Source organism: Abramis brama (genome assembly GCF_963993115.1).
Source record: "Abramis brama genome assembly, chromosome: 18".
Lineage (NCBI taxonomy): Eukaryota > Metazoa > Chordata > Actinopteri > Cypriniformes > Leuciscidae > Abramis > Abramis brama.
This window is the reverse complement of record NC_139980.1, coordinates 26,764,841-26,779,208: the sequence shown is the minus strand read 5'-3', so window position 1 is coordinate 26,779,208 and position 14,368 is coordinate 26,764,841. Positions and strand designations below refer to the sequence as shown.

Sequence of the window (14,368 nt, the reverse complement as noted above, 5' to 3'; positions counted from 1 at the left end):
TCATGCAATTAATGCAGCATCTGATTTATTCTGCCATCCTTTGGCTATAGTTACATTATGTGATCACACTCTTATTAATGCAAATGCTTTTAAGCCAAGCTCAACAAGACTAAAGAGAACAGGTCAGAATTGAGTTGAGCTTGAACAAACAATAACACAATTGACAAAATGCCAGTTTTGTCGAGTATTCTCATAAGAGCAGTATTAAATGAGTTAAAGTCTTAAATTAATGTAAAGAGTTGTGAGAAAATGAGATGCGTGTGACAGCATGTCAGATCTGCATCATGATCTTAAAGTGACAGCAGCCTAATAAACCAGTTGCTGTGATGTTTTTCATTCACGTTAATCAAAGAACAAAGGTAACAGAGAAAATTGTTGCTTTAATAAGGAATAATCTATATTTAATTTATAATTTATGCAGTTAAGACTGTAAAGTGTTTTATACATTTATAAAATTTCTGTATATTTCATACCTGCACTGTAAAAAATTATTGTGATTTTAACGGTAAAAGAAAAACTGTTAATTGGTTAACAGAAAGTTTCCGTACTATATACGGTAAATAACTGTGATAGATCTAATGGTACATTTAATATAATTTTACTGTAAAATACCGTTAAATTTACAGTTTTTGAAAGTGAAAAAGAACAACTCATTGTATAATTTACAGTGAAAAAACGTAAATTGACATTCCCACAATTCCCTGCGTGACACTTCACATTTGATCTATTTTTGTTAAAATAACTATGTTTCTTCATAGTTTTCTTAGTTTGTTCTAATCAGTTATGTACATTAGGGTTTTATGTTACATTTAATGTTGTTAAATTAATGTTTATTGCATTTTTAAAATTACCGTGATGGTGTTTAATGTTTGTGTGAATGACACTGTGCAGCTTCTATTAGTTTCACATTTCTTGTGGAAGAGCTGCTTCTGATGAGCTTTGATTGATCATGTGACTCTCATCACTGCTGTGATTGTTGGTTATCAGTGTATTACAATGGTACAAAACAGATATTAATACTTCAATAGGACGGTAAATTCACATTATATCAGATAATGAATTATGGTTTATTACTGTAAATTTAACTTAAAAGTCTGTAAAACCAATAATGTTGCTACCGTATTTTTGACGGTAAAGTACTGGCAACCACAGCTGCCGTTTTTTTACCGTAAAAATCACGGTTTAATTTTTTACAGTGTGAAAGATGGGCACTATGACATTTATTATAAACTTCTTATTGTAAACCTTTTTTAAAGCCTAATAAATGTTGAAATTGATAGCTTTCAATTATACTGTAATGTTGAATGCCTGTCATTAATAATAAAAAAAAAAATCTATTTCATAGAGACATAGCAGTATATCCGTGATGGCCTTCATTCATAAAAAGATGCCATTACAACAAATATTTAAAATATACTGTTTTTAAGTTAAGTTTCTACATGAATTTGGATAGTTTAATTATTGCAATATAAAAATAATAAAAATCCATGATGCTTTTAATCTCGATTAATTATGGAAAAAAATGTGATTAGTTGTTGTTTTTTAGCGATTGACAGCACTAAATATAATATACTGTAATAATGATTGACAATTTTCCTTATATAATAATAATACTAATTATTATTATTAGTAGTAGTAGTATTAAGGGGTATCAAGACAATAGAGTTGTTTTGCCTTTCACATCAATGAATTGCATTAGAATGGTCATGTAATGGAGGCCACTAGTGGTCAGAGAGGTACTGACCGGCTCCAATGAGATTGTGGGACCTGAAGACAGGCTGAATGAGCAGAGCATGGCATGATGAGAGAAGAACGATCTGTCTGGACTGGAGGGAATAGAGAAATCCAAGAGCTTCAGCTACACAATGAAGAATCAAAAGGAGCAGATTACAAAGACTTACAGTATATATATCAAAGACCATATTTAAAAGACCATATATTACTCACAATTTGCTTGTTTGTTTGCAAAACATTTTTTTTTCTCTAATTTTGAATTGACAGGCTGTCAAAAGAGAAAGGTGTTTTTTGTTTCCAGATGGTGCAGTTACAGCATCTAACAGCAGGGGCAAACAGGACCATGCTAACCCACCGAACACTATGAAATATGAAGTTCAAGCTGTCTTGATGAAAACCAAAAAAGAAAAAAAGGAACAGAAATCAAATATAACAAAGAAAAATCACTGAAGAAATTAAAAGAGACAAACTAAGTGTGATATGAGAGAACAAGCTAGCATTAAGAGAAAACAAAGGCAAAAAACAACAAATATGATGTGGTTTAATTGCTAAAATTAAATGAACAATTATTCTAGTCCATGTGACTATAGAGAGTGAAGAATAAAATCTGATTGAATACAAGTCAAGTAGGAGAATAAGAGAAAAGAAATCTAACTATTTCTTGAGCATGCCTGAAGAAAAGATGAAATAAAAGGGGAGGGTTAACATGTCAGACACCCACAGATTCACACAGTAGTAACAATCAACCTCACAAATGTTGCTGACAGCCTCAGTGTGCTACTGAATTAGCTATCATTAGTGAATCAAAAGAGCCGTTTAGTGGAATATATTTGCTTTGTTTGATGCACAGTGCTGGATATAGTTTGTAGCTTTTATTAAATGATACACATACATAGAATATCACACTGAGATGGCCTGCAAAGGCTGAAAATCCTTTCTCAAAAAAAAAAGAAAAAAAAGAAAGCATTGCAGAAATATATATGCAAGACAAATCGAGGAAGGAAAAAATAACAGTTTCTTCCTCTCATTGATGTTATTGTAAACTAACCAACATGCCTGAATTAGACATGCATGCACTTTGACATGTTGTCCTCTTCATTTGTGTATTATACTTATTTATTTTAACAACATGTTCTTCCCTATACTCATCCTGTTTGTATTTTTTAAAAAGCTAGTGGCATTGTACTGTATATGGTGTATTTCATTGTGCATTTTACTGTACATTAACATTGAATTTTAAGTTATGCTGCACTGTACATTGTGTTTAATAAGTAATCATATATGGTCTATAAACTTCAATGTAATATAGTAGTCTATGATTTAAAGGTGCAGTAAGGGATTTCTGAGAAACGCTGTTGAAAGTGGATTGGAACGAGCACCCCAACACACTTGTAGCCAATCAGCAGTAGGGGGCGTGTCCTCTCATGATGGGGAGGAGAGAGAGTGAGCAAGAGAGAGATTTGAAGAAAGACTGTAGAAAGAGAGATGGCTGAGAGACATTGCAAAAGAGAAAAGGTCAGAGCAATATCACTGGAAAAAGAATGGTTATAATCAGGCAAGAGCTTTAGAACCAGAATCAAGATATGCTGTTATGGTAGCTATTGTAACAGGACAGTTTTGAGTGCCATTGTTTGTCTGGAGCTGGTGTGCTGCTGGTGGTGACAAACTCTTGCTTGCATATATTGTTCTGTAGTGTGTTTATTTTTTGTTCTTCTTTGTCATTCATTCATAATCTTTGAATTATTTTTTGTGAAGCATTATTTTGCTTCGCTTCACCTATGATAAAGAGACATCCACTCTTGCATTGTGTGTTCAACAGAGCAATGAAGGGAAGGGTGTGTTTGTTTGGTTTGAATTCAAATATCAACAGTGTTTCTCAGAAATTTCTTACTGCAACTTTTCAATACTTATTTGCAATACTTCAGTGTCCTAGTGTTTGCATGCTTCAGTTTCAGAAATTCCCTGCAGTCCAAGCAAATTACGATACTTTTGGTAACATTAGGTAATGTCATATAGCATTCAGGTGACATGCAAAAACTATATAATTATATATTTACATAATATATTTTATTATATATTTATTAATGGAACTTTTACCTGCTGAAACAGGTTAAAGTACTTGGTCTTTTATGTCTCATAATACTGTAGATACTGTATGAAGTTCACTAGTTATTCTCCTTCCGGCTGCATGCAGAAGTAAGCAGACCTATAAGGAACAGAGGAGTGAAAACCCATTAATAGTATATAATAAAGATATGGATTTATTTTTGTATTCAATATGGAACCACTTGTTCTCTAAGTACTCCCATCTTTCTTTATACTTTTCAAATGCCACAAATGTCAAAGCTGTTATTACTCTTTGAGGTGGACAACAGCGGACTCATCTGCTCTCTGGATTCTTGTTCTTCCTCTTGTGCCAACTGACTCTGATGCCATTCTTTATAGGAAGGAAAGAGAGATGTCATTGTAACCACCATCACTAAGGCTTTGGATTATTTTGAGGTGCCCAGACAACATTTTCAACTAAAAGGATTTTGGTTTAATATGCTGTCAATACGGCATGAGCCCATTTACTGAATCGACTGAAAACATTCACAAGGTACTAATAGTTTGTAAGAGACAGGAAAATGGAATTTGGTTCATTTATTTAGGTTTTACTTACTCAGTATTTGGATTTGCTTGTGTTGTGTCAAAATCTAACCAGTCATTTGACTCTATGAGGTGGTCTAGAGTTGTTTCCTCTGGTCGCTGGAGTGGGGCAGTTTCTGACGTCCTGATTGACTCTGTTTTCCTTTCAAAATAGAAAAGAGATGTCATTTTTACAATGCCTGCTAAGGCTTTGGGTAATTTCAAAGGCCTTCTTTCAATATTTGCAACTAACAATGTTTTATATAATCACAAATTCTGCTCAGTCAGTATTTTTTTTGTTTTGTTTGAAAAAACATGCAATTTACTTTGCTACTCTGTCCACTTTAGAACTGCCGACTGCCATCTCAGGTCTGGCCCATATTTCAACTGGTCCAGAATACCTTTTCAGTTTCTGAACCCATCTCTCTGTTGGGTCAACACAGATCTCCCTTTGAGTTTTTGTGATGATACTGAATTTTTAAAGAGAAGATTGTTCACAGTTTCACATAAATGATCCACAATTGCGATTGATTTTAATTAGGACATTTAGAAAGTTACTCACATGATACCACTCTGGTGACACTCAGGATGTGTGACATGATAACTCTCAATCTGCTGTACTGGGATTCTTACCTTGGAAAAAGAAAAGCAGCACTTATTGGAAAATCCGAAGGCTGCAGAAATTATATAAATGAAAAATACAATGTAATTAACATTGTGTTCAAAACGTTCAATATAAAACAGTGTATGAATGAGATCCATTTAATGATCAAGAAAATGCCTCATAAATATATATATTAAATTGTTAGCAGTTGATCATCTAGACATTCCTAAAGAAAAATAAAGAAATATAGAAAAAGATGCATATTCACCGCGAGTCAGTGGGCAGAAAGTGAAGAGCACAAGACAGATGAAGCTACAGCGAGGCCTCATGTTCGGGTCTTTGGTCAGTCGATGATCAGATTTTGATGTGCAGCTGCTGTGTCAGTGGCTGGTTGTGTCTAGAATAAGTGACACGCACAGAGGAAAACCATGATGTGGTCTGCAGAGTACTTCCTGCTGTAGCATTTCCCAATGCTGTGAATGTTCAAAATGTCTTTAAATTTATGAACACGTACAAGTTTTCAGGTGAAATGCATTGTGGAAATTGAAATCTGTGGCTCAATGCAGGAAATGTTGAGCTCCATTGGTCAAAAGTGGTTGAAGTGTTTAGTTGCCCAGCTCCTCTGTACTTAAACACAATCTTTTATCACACTATTATAAGTTCCCACTCCTTGTAAGTTTTGTATTTTGAATAGGGCCACATTTTTCTTATTTAGGTTTAAAAGAATTGGGTTAAATGAGAGCTAGATGCCATATTTTGTTAGAGTAGGTTTATATTTAGAGTAGAATAAACTAAAAAATACTATTAAACAGGGGTAATTTGTAAAAAAATGACCACTTGATCGCCAAATTCCAAATCACAAAAAAGTTTTTTTTTTAAATTGCCAAAAAAGAAGAAAAAAATTCCTTATTGTCTGTTTCAAGAAACATTTCCAGTACACTCCTCACAATCCAAACAACTAGAAGTGCCAACGAAGACCCATAAAGCATTAAAAGACCATACTGTAATTTAATAGTCAAATAACATATACAAGTTAACATTTGCTCTATATGATAAATATAATGGATCAAATTCAAGGAAAAAATATTCTCATCAGGTTAAACATTTGCTCTGGTGAATTAAAAAAAAAAGTGTAGCTAAATATGATTTGAATATACAATCAGAATTTGCATGAAATTCATCAGGTCAGTGCATCAGTTTTTATAAAATACAAATATTTATGCTGATACTTAAACATTCTGACCATTTCAATTGTGTGTATATTACATTTTATTTCATCCTATAAACTTCAAATTAAAACTCCTGTATGTTCTAGAGGGCATGTACATGTTGAACTTCTGTAACTTCTCTTTAGTCTGCATTCATAAGAAAAATCATGAGATGAAAGACACATATAGAGACAGTAAGTGAACAAAAAGCAAGAAGACAGGTTGATGAAGATGCAGTAAAGCCTCATGTTCAAGTCTGTGGTCTTGCTGTGTGTTGTCGCTATAGCTAGTTCTCATGATCATCTCACTGAGGTTATTATTGGAGAAATCATAATGTGGTCTATAAATACTTTCTTTTTTGTACATAATGTCCTCTGCAAGTTACTTTACAAAATGTCCTCGGCTCTAAAGCATATCCTTGCTAAACTGAATGCAAAATTAGGATTCGTGGGAGTAATATCGTAGTACAGGTACATTGAAAATTGTATGTAAAACATACCCAGATGTACTATTCATCTATAAATATATTTCATGTGAAATGGCATTTGTGGGCTAATACTGCACACAACTGCACTACAGAAGATACGTCTGTTTTCTTTTTTGACTTTTCAATTTCATATGAAATGAACCTTGTTGAATTCATGCCGCATGAAATGTAGTGTTGGAGGCAAAGCATTAGAAAGTTAATAAAATGCCTGTGTGTTTCTCAAGATTCACAGTACACATTTCATTCCTGTTTGTCAAGATTTACATTATTGTAATTTATTTTTAATAATGGTAAAACTTATTATCAATGTCGAAAACAGTTTTTATTGCTTAATATTTTGTGGACATAAATTCAAATGAGCCACATTTATTTGAAATAGAAATCTTTTGTAATATTGTAAATGTCATTATTATCATTTTTATTAATTAAATATGTTCTTGCTGAATAAATGTATTAATGTCTTTTTTTAAAACCGTATACCACAAACTTTTGAATGGTAGTATATCACTGTTTCCACAAAAATATAAAGCAGTAAAAACTGTATTCAACATTGATAATAATAAGAAAATGTTCTGTCTGATGGATCATGTGGTACTGAAGAATGATGCTGAAAATTGAGCTTACCTATTACAGGAATAAATTAGGCCTACATTTTAAAATATATTCAAATAGAAAACAGTTATTTTAAATAGTATTAACAGTATTAATACTTACAATATTACACAATATAATACTGTTTTTATGGTATTTTTCATCAAACAAATTCGGCTTGGTGAACAATGTGCTTCATAAGAATTATGACAGAATGGCGCCCTCTAGTGGTCAGAATGAGCGACCGGCCGACAGGCCTTGTGTTTGGACTCAAAAATGAAGAAGAGAAAGAGAGAAGGCAACTGAATAAGCAGCACAACATACTGAGGAGAGAAGACTGGTCTGTCTGATGGAAAAGAACTGAACATTCTCTGTGAATGGAACATGAAAAAATAATAATAACGCATCAGCATCAAACAAGAACAGCAAAATGATCTAGTACATTTGAGGTTGCACATGAAAAAAAAAAAAGATAAAATTGCAACTAAATAAATGAAATAATGAAGTGCAATGAAGAGAGATTAAGAGTTTGCAAAAGATGAAAATATTATTTTTTTTGTTCAAACTGGCAAAGAACAGCATACAGATAAATACAAAATAAAATAATAAAACAGGAAAGTAAAAAAAAAAGATTTTGGATATCAGCCAAAAGTAAAAATAAAGAATGTTTGTTTAAAAGGCAGATAAACAAAAGCTGAGAGAAATAAAGAGAGAGAGAAGAACAAAGGAAAACAGAAGCACAGCAAGTCAGGAAGGAGGATATATATTATATTTAGGCTATATATATATATATTATATATAGCCTACTGATATAAAGAACAGTAACAGTAGGCTACTGATAATGAATGAATGAATGAATGAAAGTAAGGACAGATAAAATAGTTCATGTTTGGGCAACAATGTCAAAAGCCCGTATATAAGACGGGAAAAAAGTCAAACAGCCACAGTTTCACACAGTGGTAACATCCAACCACATGAATGCTGCCAACGGGTTGCTCATGAAATGATGATCAGCGGATCAAAAGAGTCAACGAGAAACTTATGTTTGTTTAATCCAGATTTCTTGCTTTATCTTATGTAGTTTACATGAAGTAGTAACTATCCATATCACACACTCTCATCTCTCTCACACACACATGCATGTCCACACACAACACACACTTGCGTATTTGTGTCTATAATTTAAATACCTATATAATATAATATAATATAATATAATATAATATAATATAATATTAATAGAAATCGCTCCTTTCCACAAAATAGAGTGGTTTAGGTTAACAAAAAGTTTGCAGTAAGTCTTAGAATTAATAATAATACTAATAATAATAACAATAACAATAACAACAACAACAACAACAATTATTGCATGGTGTCCAGTTGTTACGGAGTCCAGTCTCCCTGGTTTACCCATCTCTCAGTCACGAGCACCCTCTCCCGAATTCTAGCGCAGTGCATACTTCTCCATTAGTATGCATCATTTGTGCAGTTATTGCCTTCACCTGTCCTGCATCTGTGCTCATTAGCTCAGCCTTTATATGCCTTGTTCACGGAGTGTTCCTTGCGAAGTATTGCTTCTCTGCGTGTGCATGTCCGTGCGTTTTATGAGTACCTTGTCTTCCTGAGTTACTGACCCTCGCTTATATCATCTTCTGATTGTCTGCAGCCTGCCTCTCGACCCAGTGCCTGATCCTGACCTTGTTTCTCAGCCGCCTGCCTCGACCTCTTGCCTGCCCCTGGATTCTGTTTCTCAGCCGCCTGCCTCGACCTCTTGCCTGTCTCTGGATTCTGTTTGCTTGCCGCCTGCCCTCGACTTCCAGCCTGTTCTCACTCTCCTCTTGGCGTGTCCCTCTCAAGAATTCCTCAAGTTTATCTTTACCTGCCATTGTTAAAAGTTGTTGCATATGGATCTGCCTACTGACTCGTTACACCAGTGCAGTGGACAGAGATATTTTTTAGTAAACTACAACACATGTGAATACATTTGCTTCAGCTGTTTCATGTTTAACACAATTAAAATGTAAAACATTTGCTACAAAATGCCAAGAGAATCTTACAAAAATGTTATTCAGGAATTAATTCTGGCATTGACATTTCTGAGAGAAGCACATTAATATTAAGGCATGTATCAAATAATTTCTTTACAACAGTAGTGAAATCGAAGGTAAAGGAAACTAAACCACCCTCACATCACGTCAAAAAATAATGTATATATTATTATTGTTAATATGTTATAAATAATATAGATCATTTTAAAAGAGAATTAAAATATTGTAATATATACTGTAGAAAGTGGTAAAATACACTTGTTTTATATATACATACCTACATACATACATGCATGCATACATACTCACCTAAAGGATTATTAGGAACACCATACTAAGTTTGACCCCCTTTCACCTTCAGAACTGCCTTAATTCTACGTGGCATTGATTCAACAAGGTGCTGAAAGCATTCTTTAGAAATGTTGGCCCATATTGATAGGATAGCATCTTGCAGTTGATGGAGATTTGTGGGATGCACATCCAGGGCACGAAGCTCCCGTTCCACCACATCCCAAAGATGCTCTATTGGGTTGAGATCTGGTGACTGTGGGGGCCATTTTAGTACAGTGAACTCATTGTCATGTTCAAGAAACCAATTTGAAATGATTCGAGCTTTGTGACATTGTGCATTATCCTGCTGGAAGTAGCCATCAGAGGATGGGTACATGGTGGTCATAAAGGGATGGACATGGTCAGAAACAATGCTCAGGTAGGCCGTGGCATTTAAACGATGCCCAATTGGCACTAAGGGGCCTAAAGTGTGCCAAGAAAACATCCCCCACACCATTACACCACCACCACCAGCCTGCACAGTGGTAACAAGGCATGATGGATCCATGTTCTCATTCTGTTTACGCCAAATTCTGACTCTACCATCTGAATGTCTCAACAGAAATCGAGACTCATCAGACCAGGCAAAATTTTTCCAGTCTTCAACTCACCAATTTTGGTGAGCTCGTGCAAATTGTAGCCTCTTTTTCCTATTTGTAGTGGAGATGAGTGGTACCCGGTGGGGTCTTCTGCTGTTGTAGCCCATCCGCCTCAAGGTTGTGCGTGTTGTGGCTTCACAAATGCTTTGCTGCATACCTCGGTTGTAACGGTTATTTCAGTCAAAGTTGCTCTTCTATCAGCTTGAATCAGTCGGCCCATTCTCCTCTGACCTCTAGCATCAACAAGGCATTTTCGCCCACAGGACTGCCGCATACTGGATGCTTTTCCCTTTTCACACCATTCTTTGTAAACCCTAGAAATGGCTGTGCGTGAAAATCCCAGTAACTGAGCAGATTGTGAAATACTCAGACCGGCCCGTCTGGCACCAACAACCATGCCACGCTCAAAATTGCTTAAATCACCTTTCTTTCCCATTCTGACATTCAGTTTGGAGTTCAGGAGATTGTCTTGACCAGGACCACACCCCTAAATGCATTGAAGCAACTGCCATGTGATTGGTTGATTAGATAACTGCATTAATGAGAAATTGAACAGGTGTTCCTAATAATCCTTTAGGTGAGTGTGTGTGTGTGTATATATATGTATGTTCATTAAAAACGGCAACATTAAAAAAAGGTGGTACAGATCAATTTAAGTCTAATTTTGAATGATTTTTGTGTAATTTAAATTAGCCTGTGCGTGATTCAGGTGACAAAACATGTGCATCATTTAAATAACACAAAAATATTCATAACGCATCCGTACCACCTTTTTTATAGTGCTGTTTTTATGAATTACTCTCTTCTCAATAGTTATTTATTGGATCTGTACAATAAAAGTAGTTAAGTAAATAAGCCCGAGTAATTATACCAAATACATTTTTGCTCTATTATTCAATATGATTGAATCCAAGTAATTTAAGGATTAGATCAAGTGCATTTTAATATATTTTACATTACAGTAAAAATTACATTTACACATTATACTATCAATATTCACATTGCTGGTATGATTATTGATATTATTAAACTATAGTTTAATTTAATATTTTTATCAGTAAAATATTTTTTTCTTCAAAAAAAAAAAGACAAATCCAGTTTCTCAATATTCTTTATTTGTGTAGAGTAATGTTACAATTCAAACAGATTCAGACCAAATGTTTAGCTTAAATGTTTGAATATATATCACAATCTTCATAACTGATTAAAAGTATTGTCAGTGTTTTCACAGGTTTGCGTTTTTGAAGTTTGCACAGAGATAACCTTTTTTTTTTCCCAAAAATTTCAAAGCTTGCACCTTGGAACCTATTTCAAGGTTTGCGTTCTCGAGCCACCAGGCACTGTTTTGTGCGGATGAGCGGGCCGGAGCATGTTAAGGGTTTTCTGTTAGAACGGTGTCGTGTAAGCAGCCCCTAAGTTAATAACTAATGATCTTTGCAACAGAAGGGAATCAATCAAAACTAACTTTAGCTGGACAATAACTTTATTCTAGAGCTGCTGTAAAGCCAAACAATCTCTGTTACTTTAATTTCCTATTATCACTGTAAAGTTGCTTTGAAACAATCTATATTGTTAAAAGCACTATATAAATGAAGGTGACTTGCCTTGTATTTCATTGTGCATTTTGCTGTGACATTGCATTTTAAATTATGCTGCACTGTACATTGTGTTTACACAAAAAAATAAATACTTCATAAGTAATCTTACATGGTCTAACTTCAATGTAATATCAATGATAGTCAATGATTTAAAGGTACAGTAAGCGATTTCTGAGAAACACTGTTGAAAGTTTATTGGACCGAGCAACACAACACACTACGTGTCCACTCATGATTGGGGAGAAGAGAAAGTGAGCAAGAGGGAGATTTGAAGAAAGACTGTAGAAAGAGAGATGGTTGAGAGACATTGCAAAAGAGAAAAGGTAAGAGGAATATCACTGGAAAAAGACTTTTACTTTTTGTGAAGCATTATTTTGCTTTGCTTCGCCTATAAAGAGACATCCACTCTTGCATTGTGTGTTCAACAGAATAATTCTGTGGCTTTGTAAATATTACAGTAATATTTAACTTTATTAAATTAATACAATCTCTGAATATCGGTTACTTGATATGTTTAATTCAAACAATCAAAATAATTGACTAAAAATCCAACAGTTAATTTTATCTAAAATTTACAGTTATATTTAATTTTTTTTCACTAAAAGAATTTAGTATTTGACTAACCAATTATTTATTTATAATACACTTAATATATTTGTGAAATTTGTATCAAAATGTTCAAATGCACCCCTTCCCCACCCTCTGACGTGATGACAACTCAACGGTTGAGTGAGCGTGGGCTGTTAGAATTCTCTCCAGTCCAGAACAGTTCTCTTCTCAGCGTTGCAGAATTGGTGCATTTCCTCTGTGAAATTCAGGTTTGTCTATGTTTTATTTTATCTATAAAATCATTACTGTGCTTTAAATCATTTTATTTAATGCAAAACAACATACAGAGGCGTAATGTGACACCTAAACGAGAGTCGCGCCTGTCTTTTCGCATGATTGAAACGCCTTGCATAAAACACACGACTTTATTCCTAATGATAATGAATATAATTAATTTGGATGATAAAATGTCCTCAGAACTGTGCACTGTTGTTTATTGGCAGGTTATGGAGTCAGTCGCTCACAGTATCTTTCGGCTGTGAGTGAAACATAGGACGGCGGTATGAAGTTCAAAGTTCACCCGCAGAGCACGAGTCCGTCTCCGGCACAAGAACCAGCGCTGATCCAGTGGAAATTGGATAACAGACTGGTTGATTACGCTTGAATTAGGCTACCTGAATGTTTAAATGTTTAATTTTTACTTCTAAAATGTTTGTTAAATGAGTTTTAATGTAGGCAATATTGTATACATGTTAAAGCAGTGTAAAATGTGCAGTATTGCTGTACTCAGACAATAAAGGCCAGTGTCATGTATACTGGTGGTTGTATGGAATACTATTTTACAAAGGTTTTAAGGAAATAAAAAAAGTTAATATTACTCATAAATATTGTTTTTTAAATGTTAAATTATTTCTACTCAATTGTATTTGTTAATGTACCAGAAGCAGTTACTCAGATTTACTTAATTTTTTTACTTGCATTTACTCAATTCATACAGTATTTTTCATTGATTTCCTAGCTTTAAAATTTACTCAATTAATTTACTTTTTTTTTTTTTTGTGTAAAAATGTTTCACCAAAAACATTGAGTAAATCATAGTTAAACTTTTTAGAGTGAGCAATGAAGGGAAGGGTGTGTTTGTTTGGTTTGATATCTAATATCAACAGTGTTTCTCAGAAATTTCTTACTGCAGCTTTAAATCCTAATTTGCAATACTTCAGTGTCCTAGAGGAAACATGCTTCAGTTTCAGAAATTCCCTACAGTCCAAGCAAATTACGATACTTTACATTAGGTAACATTAGGTAATATTAGGTAATATCATATAGCATTCAGGTGCCATGCAAAAATTATATAATTATATTTTTACATAATATAATTTATATATTTATTCATGGACATTTTACCTGCTGAAACAGTACTTGGTCTTTTATGTCTCATAATACTGTAGATACTGTATGAAGTTCACTAGTTATTCTCCTTCTGGCTGCATGCAGAAGTAAGCAGACCTATAAGGAACAGAGGAAAGAAAGCCCATTGATAGTATATAATAAAGATATGGATTTATTTTTGTATTCAATATAGAACCCCTTGTTCTCTAAGTACTCCCATCTTTCTTTATACTTTTCAAATGCCACAAATGTCAAAGCTGTTATTACTCTTTGAGGTGGACAACAGCGGACTCATCTGGGCCCGGTTTCCCGATAACGCTCACACTTAGCGCGCTAAGAGAGCTCGAAAGATATATCTTACCAAAGTTGTTTATGTTCCTAAGTGTGTTCCCCGAACCATACCTTAGGAAGCTGCTTAAGATATACCTTCTAACGTGCGACGTTACCGGGTGCTGTCCGTGGCGATGCTGCTGAATTGTTTGATATCGACGGCTCGAGAATCAATTATTCTCTCGTGCAGGAGCTGTTTATGTGAGAAAGCGGTGATCTTTATAAATGAAGCACTTCAGAAATAGTTGAAATTGCAATTTATTATGATTATTG

General features: G+C 34.2%; 1 protein-coding gene across 1 annotated transcript; it reads right to left on the bottom strand.

Moving 5' to 3' along the window:
- Positions 1–4,767: 4,767 nt before the first annotated feature.
- LOC311068348 (uncharacterized protein) lies at positions 4,768–5,295 on the bottom strand (the record flags this gene model as incomplete). Its single annotated transcript, XM_084090731.1, has 3 exons — positions 4,768–4,832; positions 4,932–5,036; positions 5,235–5,295. The coding sequence occupies 3 exons, from the start codon at positions 5,293–5,295 to the stop codon at positions 4,768–4,770; spliced, it is 231 nt and encodes a 76-aa protein (XP_083946857.1).
- Between the last annotated feature and the right edge of the window lie 9,073 nt (positions 5,296–14,368).